The sequence below is a fragment of the Aythya fuligula genome, chromosome 3 (assembly GCF_009819795.1).
Source record: "Aythya fuligula isolate bAytFul2 chromosome 3, bAytFul2.pri, whole genome shotgun sequence".
NCBI lineage: Eukaryota > Metazoa > Chordata > Aves > Anseriformes > Anatidae > Aythya > Aythya fuligula.
In genome coordinates, this window is record NC_045561.1 from 30,995,492 (window position 1) to 31,009,261 (window position 13,770).

Consider the following 13,770-nt stretch of genomic DNA (forward strand, 5'->3'; position numbering starts at 1 on the left):
AGGATTTTTAAGGCACACAGTTGAATCTTCCCAGATCCCAGACTGATTGCATACTTATCCATCCTTTCAGGGATTGCAGTTATGCAATATATAGCAGTTTAGAAATTGTCCAGTTGGTATACATTTTCAGAAAATGACAATTGTTTCTTGGCATTCCTATGTTACAGATTAGTTTGATTTATTTTTGAAATGTCAAGAATACTTGCTTATCTCTGATTTATATTAACTTGCATTTATTCAGATTGATTCCCAAATTGTTTCTTGTTCTTTTTTTACATTTTCTGTAAGATACAGGTAAGTAACACAAAGTCAAAAGAGCTTCATTAAGAATGTATTAATAGCCAGTTTTGTTAATCCTAATATTTTCAATAATAACAGAATCAAATAAAGGTTGGTTATATTTTTTACTCATTTGAGTCTTGATTTTTTTTGCTTATCTTCCAATTCTGTTTTTTCCAGATGAAATAATTGTGCAGAAGCCAGAGCTCACCAGTCCTTCAATCTGTCATGCTCCTGGTGGGGAATACTTTGTAGAAGGAGAGACGTGGAATATTGATTCTTGCACACAATGTACATGCCACAGTGGACGAGTCCTGTGTGAGACTGAAGTCTGTCCTCCTCTTCTGTGTCAAAACCCCACCCGCACACAGGACTCCTGCTGTCCTCAGTGTCCGGGTATGTATTACCAACCAGCTTTCATCAGAGTCATTTCTTGATCTTAGAATTTATGATACGAATATTAAATGTATCAGTGCATACATGGTTGTTGTACGCAGTTGTGTTGTCATGTCTTTAGAATTTTGGAGTGCAAGTCCGCAGTCACCATTTCAGCTGCAAAATTTGACTATATGCAAGAGTTACCTAATATTTTATTCATGTTCCTGAAGTTTGGACATCATCTCTGAGGGCACAATCCAATAATTTAAGGGTTAGACATGTGGGATTTGGTTACAAAAGTACTTGTGTTTGCTTTTATCTTAACCTGATGTGATTTGAGAGTGACTTGAAGGCAACTGACTAACATCAAAGCATTCCAGCCCAGCAGTAGACTGCCTCATAGTGTCTAGAAGGTAACAGGATTTGCTTTTCCCTGAGGAAAGAGATACAATTATAAGTAAATGTGAATTCCTATTTTACATAGCAAATGAGGGAGTTTATTGCAGTGGAAATGCAGTGCAAACCCAGGATCTGTATGTGAACTTGCTCAGAAAATATTTGTCTTTATATAAAACAAATCTAAGCATCTAATTTTAAATTAAAAAGTTAGGTTTTGCTATTTCTTCCTCGGGGTTTTTGTTAGTTTGGGAGATAATCTTTTCCTGGTTATGTGTTTTCAGTGAAAAAGTTCTCGTGACTTCTATTGTTTTCTTGTTATTAATGGTGAACATTCATTTTGCTTACCTTCAAAATACAGTTTGGAGAAGTAGATCTTTCTTCGCTGGCTACATGAGAAGCTTAGTCTCCTATCTTGCATAGTTAGATTGAGAACCCTTATGAATCTTTTTTTCTTCTTTCTTGCATGTTCTCTGCACCTACAGTCATATTTCTTGATTTATAATGTCTGTTAAAATACAGGTTAATTGGAGAAATAGCCCCCCATCTGAGTGCATGAGAATTAAAGCACACCCATTGGCATTAAGATGAAGCCTGGTCAAGCTCCATCTGTTTCTCCACAGCTTATAATCAGCTCCTATATGTCTGCTGAAGATGACATCAGCATAACAGCTTTTGACTTTGCGTCATTCAAGGCCTTGAACTGTCATGGCACATCTGGGATTCAAGTTTTAGATTTGAAATGTAATTTTAAATTATAATTAAGTAATTTTAAATTACTCTCTAATTTAAGGGTGAATTCCTGTATGCCATTCAGTTTAGAACATTTAAAGTCCCTTTCTGAGAGGTTGCTCCCTATATGATGATAACTTTGCCCTCCCCCCCCTTTTTTTTTTAGTAAACTCAATAAAGGTCTACATCAACTTTATTCTAGACCTTAGCATGAGAAGTGCAGAGAATGAATAGGCATGCATGTGAAGATTGAACCCTATGTAGAAGAAATATCAGAGAAGTTAGTTACTGCAAGTTAAATAACTTAATCTGTTTATATTTACAGATGAGCCTCTTCAACCCTCTTCATCAAGCAATGAGAGCATGCCCAGTTACTGCAAAAATGATGAAGGAGATATCTTTTTGACAGCTGAGTCCTGGAAGCCCAACGTCTGCACTAGCTGCATTTGCATGGATGGTGTGATTAGATGCTACTCTGAGTCTTGCCCACCAGTATCCTGTGAGAGACCTGTTTTGAGAAAGGGACAGTGTTGTCCTTACTGTATTGGTGAGCAAATAAAAATAGTTGATCACTTGCTATACCCTTCTTGGGAATAAGAAAGAAGATTTATTTCTGAATTGAAATTCCACCTATTTTGGCAGTTTGTGCCTTCTTTTGAACTGAAAAGTATAAAATCTACATAGGGAGCTTTGAGGATCATTACTTGCAGTTTTGAGGTGCACATGCAGGAAGATAAAAACATAATTCACATACAAATGAGAGAAAATCCTCCTGAAAAATTAGTTGGTAATTTTATCTTACTGCATGACAACATTACACAAAAAGTATTTAATTTAAAGGAATATCTACCAGATAACATATATATTATACAAGATATTCAATACCATTATTAAAAGATTAATTATAACTGCATAAAATGATAAGCTGAAGCATTATGAAATGTCACAGAATGCAGAAGTGTTAAGGCATTGAAATTGAATGTCTTGTTTTTTTCTCTATCTTATTAAAGAGAGTTATATAAGAGGCAAAAACAAATATTTAAGAAAAAATAAGGGAAATAAGATTTTGAAATACTAAAAGTGTGTAAAAAAATATAGGGGCCACACACTGGTTTTGAATTAGAAGTTGAAGTAAATGGTAGATGCTGTAGATGGTGAAAATAGCCAGGCATTTTTTAAGCTAGCATAGTTTGAAATTACTGATTACTTTTTCGTTGTATTTTGAATAAGAGTATTTATTTACAGATGACTTTTAAGTGTTATTGCAGTAAGTACAGTGGCTGTAGAATGGAAGGATGAAAGGTATAGAGAAGAATTCTATAATGAACTTTCTGAAATTAAATTTCTGTAGCGTTGCTGGAAAGCATTCAGAATTTACCATAGCCTACATTTCCAATAGTAATGGGGGTGGAAAAGCGGATAATAATTCAGTAAAGAAGTATATCTTAAAATTAATGGGCTGTGAGTTTTGTTAATGGAACATGTGACCCAACTTGGCCATCTATTAACAATACAATTCTTCATTAGAAAGGTGTCAGAAAGGTGGTGAAGTTCTTTCAGATATGTACCATTGATACAGCTGTCAAAATCTTTAATTTGCTGCAGCAAAATATATATATATATATATATTATATATATATATATATATATATATCTTTAACAATAGGTAATACAATTCTATAGCATATGTAAGGACTTCCATCAGAGAAATGCTTGGAAAAGATGGGAAGTATCAACATTTCAGTTGCCCATGCAACCCTGCTTGGATTCCTGATGAAGGCATTTTGAGGAGAAAGCATTATTTTACCCTATTACTACTCTTTTCATTATGGCTTGCATACAAAAGTGGGAGGATTTAAAATTCCTTTGACAACTGACTCTCTGCAGGCTTTCCTTCCAGATATAGACTTTGCAACCATAAAGCTCATTTTAATCCAGAATATGTTTTAATATAGAAAGGTATAGAGTGTATACAAGTGTGTGGCAATGAAACCAGTAGTCAGAACGTGAGCCTTAGTACTGTTTCTCACTGTTCTGCTCATCATTTCTTGAAGCACTTCTTGGTAGATATTCTTCCTTTCTCTTTTCATTAGTAGCTGATCAAGTATTAAGTAGGCAAACTATAGTAACAGGCCTTCATTTTTTGGAATTTCAGATTGATGTTGGCTTTAGCACTGTGTTTTGTTTTTCTTCTTTTGGGGTCCAGATCTTGTTTATGTCAAACTAGTTAGTATAGATTTAAATTCAAAATCATGCAGGCCTTGGATGCTTTGTTGCTTTTCTGAATCCTCAAATTCCTCCTGTATGTTCAACATTCTTCTTTCTTGTGCAAAGGAAGATTAATTTGGAAAGATAACCTTCTACTTTAGAAAGGATAAAGGGATATCCGTTTGATTAAAGAGAAGATTAGTCTTATGCAGAAAACAGCACTGACTGTGTGCTTACCAGATGTGTTTGATTTCCTAGTGAAGTTAGAGGAAATTTGAGAAGACAGGTAGAGCTTTGCTGTCTTTTGAACTGCATTTTTGTATGTGGGTTTCTTACAGTTTTTCTCCTTCGTTTTCATTGTCCTTGAGCACCTGCTGGTGGTCTAGCCTGTGTTAGAGATAAATCCTGTGTAGTGATAAATCCTCATAGAGGTGGACACCAAGCAGGAGAGATGCACAAGATAATGCTTTCTTAGGAATTAAAGGACTTTCCTTTCAAGGTTCACAGGTGCAATACTGTTGCTCTGAGTTTATCTTTGTTCATTTTTCTAAAAAAAAACACTGACTGTATGTATTAAATTGTCATGCATTCTTTATAAACTCACCAAAACCTGACCAACTCAGAGGACTTTTCCAGCCATCGAGGCTGCTGACTTGAAGAAGTCACACAGGAAACGCTCAGCTTTAGTTCTGCATACATAGTAGGAAGTAGAGGACTGCTCAGGCTGTGCTCCTCACCCTCATCCCAGCCTACATTCTAACCTACACAGGTCTCCACTGGTTGAGATCCATACTTAAACCCATGGAAGCCACTGGATGCCTGTACCAAGGCCCTCTGGAACATTTAAGATGTTTGGATACTTTCATTAGTATTTTCTCAGTACTACTCTTCTTACTGATCTACTTTTGCATTTGAATTTACTGTGTTAAGATCTGTGACACTGGTCTGCTGACTGCTAACCTTGTTATTCTGGATGTCAGTGTCTTATGTTGTCACTAATTAAAATATGTAACGATGGCCAAAATGTTTAATAAGGCTTTATATTTATATTTGGGAGGTAATTCTGGCTGACCTATTTATATAGACAATCTGTATGAACATTAAACTTATATCAGCACTTCTCTGAGAGCTTAATAAGTTATTTTGTGATTTGGTTCTGCTATCTCATGCATCTGCTTAATCTGCAAATTCAATATCATCACCATATCTCTTCTTCATAATTTCTGCCTCTAGCAGAAAAAGACAGAAGCTAAGATGAAAATGAGGTGCTGTTTGTCTTTTGGGGGTTCTGCTGTGCATTGTGAGGCTTTTGTTTTTCGTTTGCTTTGCTGTTGTCTTTTGGGGTTTTCTCATAATGTATAAAATGCTGTAGCAGCAAAAAAAAATGTCCGAGGCTACACAGTTCATGACTGTCTTCTCGGTGAAACAGAAGATACACTGTAGACCACCTGAAAGACTTGCATCTTTGAGACCACCTCAAAGACCTGCTTGCTTCATCATGTCTGGGTCTCTATTACACAACATGTCAAAATCTATCTAAAAAGTCATTGGAAATGGTGTCCTGGAACCTTGCTTTTTAGGATTAAAATCTCACCAATTTCCAATTTATATAATACAAACCATGAGAAAATATACTGAGTGCAATTTCTTGGGGGTTTCCATTGATGTGGTTACAGAGAATAATCAAATACACTTGTTAACTGTTTTATCATAATAAATGGTCTGAGCTCTTCTAGTTATGTCACCTGAGAGTTGCTTCAACCTCTTCAGCATCCTGCCAAGTCTTTTCTTCAAGTATTCCAGAGTTTGTCTGTCTTGAACCTTGGTAATTAGAACTGTAGGTAGCGGTTTGTTTGTTTGGTGGTTGTTGTTATTTAGATAGGATTTACTAGGAAAAGAGAAGGAAGTGTAGGAGTTGGGAGTCTTAATCAGACAACATCAACAAAAAAGTTTCTCTTAATTTTCACAGTGCTTTTGATATCATCATATCCCAGTCATCCATCTTCTAGCCTTTTGCATGAGGAAAATGAGAAGCAGCAGCTTGGGCAAATTAAGTATCACAGAATCACAGAATCACAGAATTTCTAGGTTGGAAGAGACCTCAAGATCATCGAGTCCAACCTCTGACCTAACGCTAGCAGTCCCCACTAAACCATATCCCTAAGCTCTACATCTAAACGTCTTTTGAAGACTTCCAGGGATGGTGACTCCACCACTTCCCTGGGCAGCGTGTTCCAATGCCTCACAACCCTTTCAGTAAAGAAGTTCTTCCTAACATCTAACCTAAAAGTCCCCTGGCTCAACCTAAGCCCATTCCCCCTCGTCCTGTCACCAGGCACGTGGGAGAACAGACCAACCCCCACCTCGCTACAGCCTCCCTTGAGGTACCTATAGAGAGTGATAAGGTCACCCCTGAGCCTCCTCTTCTCCAGGCTGAACAAGCCCAGCTCCCTCAGCCGCTCCTCGTAGGACTTGTTCTCCAGTACTTCATAAAGAAGCAGAAATTATACTGCTTCTGAAAAATCTTTGTTGAAAGATGTGGAGAGCATCTTTTAATTTTAGCTGGGATTTCTTCATAGCTATTGCTTCACTTTTGTATTTGGGGAAAAGATCAGATCTGTGTGCAATTGGCCATCACCACACCATCACACTACTCTTCTCTTTCAACAGAAGATACAGTACCAAAGAAAGTGGTCTGCCACTTCAATGGAAAAACATATGCAGATGAGGAACGCTGGGACATCGACAGCTGCACACACTGCTACTGCCTGCAGGGTCAGACACTCTGCTCCACTGTCAGCTGCCCACCCCTCCCTTGTGCTGAACCCATCAATGTGGAGGGAAGCTGCTGTCCCATGTGTCCAGGTAATGTGATGTGACCACCCAGATTATTGTAGTGCTGCTTTCCAGCACTGATAATCAGTTTTTTTTTAATTGGTCTTTGAACATCAGTCCATACTGAATGGTGTACAGGAGACTACAAACATTTAGACTTCAGGGAAAGCAAATGACAGATATACATATTATGCAAATGTTGAGTTTGAATTTTACTTATTCTAAGAAATACAGACTGAAAAAGTAGTTGTTTGACCCTGCTTTCTGTTGGTTTACACGTTTATGAAAATACAACAGTGATGTAGGGAAATTAATATTTTTACACCTCTGCAATTTCTGTCAGTGATTAACATTTCTGTCCATTCTAAGTCTCTCACTACCTTTCAAATATTACATTCCTAATTTATCATCTTACCTTGGTGTATATGTAATTTTCTTAGCTGTTGACACAGGGGACATAAGAATTGCAACTGCTTTTTAATGCTAGCCCTGACATATTTCTACAGGTCTTTGCCCTTAAATCTGCAGGTAACTACTACTGGCAGAACACCCAGGGAGATTCAGCAGTAGCTGAACATTAGGATAATGATTATGGCAGCAGGCATGTATTCTGTATACAGGATGAAACAGAGGAAAATTTGTAACACAAAATAACGATGTTATGTCAAATCAAAACAAAACAAAATCCCATAGTTGTAGTGAAAATTATAAAACAAATGAAAAGGTTCATAGGACAAAGCAGATGGCCAGGCATATCTTCTGAATTAAGAGCAGCACTAGAAAGTTATGAAGCCTGTGAAAGATATTTATCTGATTTCACAGAGATGTATGTACCTGAACCTACTAACATCCCTATTGAGAAGACAAATCATCGAGGAGACATTGAAGAAGTACCAAACTGGCCAACACCAAGTGAAAATGACATCATCCACATTCACAGAGGTAAGATCTAAGATAAACAGGGCTAACTCAGGTCTGTGTTTATTCCCCATGTTTTAACGCACTTTTTCAATTCTGGTACCATCTGTGTAATGCTTTGAAAAATACAGAATACTCCTTAGTGCAGTAACTGTTACATGAGTTTGTTTTGAGTTAGAATGAGTCAGTCTACTGAACTGTATTTATGCAATTTGATCTCATTATCATTACATCTTCAGCTTGGAAGAGACATCTGTGTTGGTGTGATGGAGTTCTATAAAATTAAGGATATGATAAAACGATGAAAGAGGAGTGATTCTGCAGTGTCTTTTTTATACAAAAAGTAGGAAGCAGGCTGTTACCATGCCATTTGAGTTGATAAGCCTTGATTTGGTCCATATGCCATTCTTGTATTGAAAAATAAAAACAGGAAAATGTACCACAAGTTAATATATATCACAGAAAAATGAATGGGGACAAAAAAAAAAAAAAAAAAAAAAAAAACCTTTTAGGTATAATGGCACAACTAATAATGTAAAACCATCTCTTGTTTACAACTATACTGGAATCATTATTCTGGGATAGGGGAAAACACTCTATGTCACAGTCTTTGTTAACTCCTTCTAATTGAAGCAATACCAAAACTTGTATTTATTTTGCTATAACCAAGGATCATCTCATAGCATACTGCTGTTTGATGGCTAGGAGGAAGGCTACACTTTTCAACAGCAACATTTCCATTTCTCATAGGCATTGGTAGCTGGTTTGCATCTATCCTGGCTGAGAACTTGTAAACGCACACTGAAAACTATGTGGGAATGCTCTATAATTACATGAAAAAACAGAGTCTAGTAGACTGCCAGTAGTCTGTTTTCACAGGCTGAGTGGTGCAAGTATTGTGATATGTTCTCAGCAAATGAGAATACATGTCTGCACTGTCTTATCAGCTTTAAAAAAAAAATAAATCATTGTAAGACTTCCAGCTTTTCCACAGCATAGAAACACAGCCTGATTTTTGTATGAATGGGAATTCAGTTGTGAACAGATAAAATGAAGTGAATGCAACTAAGTCGGAGTTGCTTTTTATTCCTTCTTTAGATTTCATCCAGTTTCCTCTCTTTTTGATTACTTTTTCCAGGCTAATATATTATACTAAGTACTAGCTTTCAGTTGTTCCAATTTCAGTTGTTCCAAATAAGATCACATTAAAGGAGAAAAAGTCCAAATTCATGTGAATGACAGGATTTGTGACTGGAACTTTTATAATTAGATTCCTCTTTATGGTCATGGCCTATTTATCATTACTAACAAATGCTCACGTTTGCCTTGCAGACATGAATCATCTCCAGGGAGAGTACAGAAGTGGAAGTGGACCGCACCCCAGTGAAGATGCATCAGTCAGCTCTGTTGCCTTGGTGACAATTCCAATCACGATAGCACTGTTACTGATCATTGTCCTTCTGCTCGTCAATCAGAAAAAGCAGTGGATTCCAGTGTCCTGCTACAAAGCTCCAACAAAGGTGCCGTGTTCATGCCTATTTCCAGGTTCTCACCTTTCTGAAAAACAAGATTAACTCCTATATTCTGTGAGATGCAATTTAATTCACATCACTCTCTTAAATTATTTTTTCCTTATGCCTGAAACCATGTCATACCCATCAGGCTGTTAGTATTTATTTAGTCTCCTGAAGGATTATTTTCACTGTCAAATGAAAAGCAGTAATTTGTTGCACTACACAGTAATGAGTGGTCACTACATAGAAATAAAGTTCACCCCCCAAAAAACTACTCAAAAAAAAAAAACCCTGTGTGTGTGTGCATACATAAATGCATGCAACTCCCATCTGCAGTCAATCTCTTGAGAAAACATTTTACTTTTAAAGTGGATAAAAGTTCAGAAAGCAATTGTCCAACATCAGATATTGTGCAACTACCCAACATCAGATATTGTATGTACTAGTAGTGTTTATCACATTTTCTAATAATTGCATCATAAGGTTCTGGGATTGATATTTGAAGAGATTTGGGGGAAAAAACTAGCTACTAAGTGTTCTAAAATTATAAATTAAAAAAGGGAAGAAGCAGGAAGCTTGGAAATGAACACTGAAAAAAGCATTGTATTGTTTTGAGTAATAGTTCCATCAGCAGACAAAGGCCTCACTCTATATTCAAATTCCCTTTATATCTGTTCCCCAGTTTATCTCTCTCACACTTCATAGTTTTAATCAGACAGGCTTTGTCCATACATCTAATATATTAATATTTCTAATTTAGAACACATTTGAGAGAAGTGTCTTTCTTGAAAGCATCTTTTCTTCGGTTTCAGGTAGAAGAATAATACAGTAGTTTTAAAAACGGATTGTCCATATTCTTCTTTCACTGCTGAGGAACATTCTTAAAAAAAAATCATTTTTGAAAAGATGGCAAATACAGTCAGACCATATAGTTGAATTCAATTTTAGTTAAACAGAAAGCATGAAAAATCAACTTTATTCCATTTCCAGTCTTTCAAGCCAAGTAAATGATGCTAGTTTCTGAGTTTAAGGAATCCATTTAAAATTCATTTCTAACTCTAATGGATTTACTCTCAGAAAGGCTGCTCTCCACCCAAGTGTGTTATGTGACAAAGTGTCTGAAGCTGAAGTGAAAATCACAACTTATTAACTGAGGAACTATAATCAGTAATTCTACATTTGGCCGATGTTTCCACTTGTTACATCAGCATGTGAATAAAAGAAGTGATTCGCTTGACTGGAATGACACTGAGAGAAACTTTTATAAGTACTTCCTATAGGAAAATGAAGAAAAAAAAAAAAAAAGGAAAAAAAAAAGATGAAAACTTCAATTCCTTACACTGGGCAGAAATACCCAAGTCCTCAGTCCTCAAGGAAGGATAATTTTAATGTAATGTTCACCATTTACAAAAAGTTCAATAAATTTCAAACCAATAAAGGTTTTTATTACAGTTATTTATTTATACTAGAAATACCACAGACTGAACACTGTTGTTCAGCCTATCCAATAATAACACAGTCCCACAAAGCTGTCCCTTTTTTGCCAGACATAGTATTTCAGATGATACCTTTCACTTTTTCCAGAAATAACAGAGAAATCATCAACCACTATTATGTAGCTTTTCATTTCTCTCATCCTCCCTGATGCTAATGGAATTAAATAAGTTAGTTTTTTGAGCAAATATATTCCCACATTCAGTGGTTCCTAGGACTTTTCGGATTGGAGCTACATTTCTTCAGAAGGGAGCATGCTGCATTGTGCCCTTATAGCTGCATGTTCTCTTCCATAGCTGACTCTTGTCATCAGAGTTTCTTTCTGCTTTCTCAGAAAGAAAGAAAGAGAGAAGGAAAGAAAGAAGGAAATAAGGAAAGAAAGAAGGAAGGAAAGAAAGACATTTAATGTTAATCTAAAAGTAAACATATAGATACTAAAATACGTAATAGCTAGTCTACAGGATTGGGTAATTTGTATTGAAGAGCTTTAGAAGAAGTGGTCTTTAAAGGATGATGCATAAGATACACTCGAAGACAGGTACATTGTTGAAGAGAACATACTGCTGAAGCCCAGTCTTTTCTACCAAGAATGACAGTTTTTTCCACATTTATCTGAGAGATTTTGCATTTCTGCTATACATTCTCAAATTTAGCCTAGCAATGGGAGATCTTGTCTATTGCTCCTTCATTTCACATAAAATATCCCTTTCATATTGTAAAAAGGAGGCCTCATTTTGTGTTCTTATTCCTGGTTTTGTTGTAAACTGTTTTCTCGCCTCTGAGTCAACTGGTTTCCATACAATTGCTCCTATCACAATCTCACATTTAACATGGGAGACTACCTGATTTCAGTTGCATGAATAAAAAATAAAAATAAAAAAAATCTCTCCCATTATCTTAGTGGATTTGTAAACTGGAACAAAACATTCTTGAATATGATCAGCAATAAAGACGCTGTTAAAGTCTTGGAAACAACCTCTTGCGCATCCAAGGCAACAAATTGAAGCCCTTGTGTGTTGGTAGACTGATAGATAATGGTTTAACCAGTCCATGTGGGATAAGAGAATACCAGAACTTCACTGAGAAGAAGAAAAATGGTGGTTTGTAAGAGCATGTTGGTATATTATTGTGCCAGACATAAACCTTTACCAAGCTTAGCAAGAGTCCAGGCTTTCATTCCCAATTCGATTTCCCTTTGTGTTTATGGACAACAAACATTTGTTAGTTATGGGTTGAATACAAACATTTTTTTGACTGATTCAGTGTTCTCTTTCTGTTTTAACAGCCTTCCTGTCTAAACAATCAACTGGTATATGTGGACTGCAAGAAAGGTACCATGGTCCAGGTGGACAGTTCGCAGAGGATGCTAAGAATTGCAGACCCAGATTCAAGATACAGTGGATTTTACAGCATGCAAAAACAGAACAACCTACAGGCAGATAATTTCTATCAAACAGTTTGAAGAATTGCACCCTTACCGAGGATTTAAGAAAGAGAGAGACTAAGTCTGCTATTAAAATAAAACTAGAATTGTGCACTTGCTTAGTGGATTGTATTGGATTTGTGACTACATGTACAGCTCTAAGACCTTACTGGGATGAGCTCTGACTCCTGCAATGTGCCAGAAAAAGCATTCCCACTTTTCCTTGAGATAACTGACCAAGTGTTTTCTTAGAACCAAAGTTTTAAAACTTGTTAAGGTGTATTTGCTTGTAACATAGCTATAGAGGTTTTTTGGGAGGGGGAATCAGGGGCTAGGGGTAGGCAATAAAGTAAAAGGAAGCTTCAGAGAAGAAAAGCTGGTCATGCTTGGCTGGTGGAGAAAATGAATAAAGAATACTGCCGAGCAGCAGGATAGTGGCTTTTCTTGTTGCTCTGAAATTGCATCTGTTGCAGCAAATCCTAACCCCAGGTGAAAAAATATGAAAAGGTCTTTTTTTTTCCAGCTGTTGCTACAATAATATACTCATAGAACAGAATTTGTCACATCACAGGTGTGGTGTAGCTGCAAATATTTTTCTATATGATGAGAAGCTGCAGTAGTTAATGAAATAGCAAGGAAAAGGTTATAGCAGAAAATAAAGGGTGGGTTTATTAAGGATGTATAAAATTATACCTTGTGCTGCTTTTTGTTTTTGTTTTAGTTTTGTTTTCTTCAAAGCTGATTGGCTAGATTAGCCAGACTTTGGCAGAGTTAGCAAATGACTGAGGCCTAAGTAATTCCTGATATGAGCACTGGATCTTTTGACAGCAGTATTGAAGGAAGGAAAAGTCAAGAACACCATGCAGTTCCAGGGGCTTTTGTTTGTTTGTTTTGTCTGTTGTGGTTTTGTTTTGTTATTTTATATCAATCTCTGGTTGTTCATACAGGAGAAGGAAAAATATTTTTTGTTGGACAAAGCTCTTGCTTAAAAGAGAGTAAAAAAAGAGACTGTTTTAAGGTTGTTGTTTTTTTTTTTTTCCTGTTGATGTTCTTATTTACTGGTATGCAGATTTAGAAACTACTTCCATGCTAGGAAGCTGCTTAATTTTAATTGTATATTACTCAAGCACCTTTTTTGAAGCTCAGAAAAAAAAAGGAGATCATGCTTCTTTAAACTTTAGCATTATAGGAATATTTATGTAAATATAATTATGCTAAAAACAACAAAAAGTATTTGTATGTTTGTGTATATATATGTATATACAAATGCATGTAGGTATACATACGTATATATACATGCATGTGTATATGCACTATACATATATATACTGTATATATAAAATACTATGTATACAGTATATATTTTTTCTATTTTTTTTCTTGTTGAATGTATTTTTATCTGAGAGAGATTTTACCCAGAGCAGAAACAGATAAACAGGCATTCCATATCAGTGCTTAATCGCTTGTGAGTTTAGAAAAGACAAGAAAAGAGCATCTCATTCTACCTACAGTTTGATTTGATTTGAAAGTGTTTGTGTGCGCGTGTGTGTGTGTGCACTCTTGTGTTTGCGTGTGTACAGTACGTGCACGATT

General features: G+C 36.1%; 1 protein-coding gene across 1 annotated transcript in view; it reads left to right on the plus strand.

Moving 5' to 3' along the window:
* Window positions 1-13,102, plus strand: part of CRIM1 (cysteine rich transmembrane BMP regulator 1) — a 180,130-nt gene extending 167,028 nt beyond the window's left edge. Inside the window, exons 12-17 of the mRNA XM_032183698.1 lie at window positions 460-675; window positions 2,111-2,332; window positions 6,664-6,858; window positions 7,651-7,770; window positions 9,079-9,266; window positions 12,040-13,102. Coding sequence (XP_032039589.1) covers window positions 460-675; window positions 2,111-2,332; window positions 6,664-6,858; window positions 7,651-7,770; window positions 9,079-9,266; window positions 12,040-12,216 — 1,118 coding nt within the window. The 3' untranslated portion in view covers window positions 12,217-13,102. The remainder of the gene's footprint in view (window positions 1-459; window positions 676-2,110; window positions 2,333-6,663; window positions 6,859-7,650; window positions 7,771-9,078; window positions 9,267-12,039) is intronic.
* The last annotated feature ends 668 nt before the right edge of the window (window positions 13,103-13,770 follow it).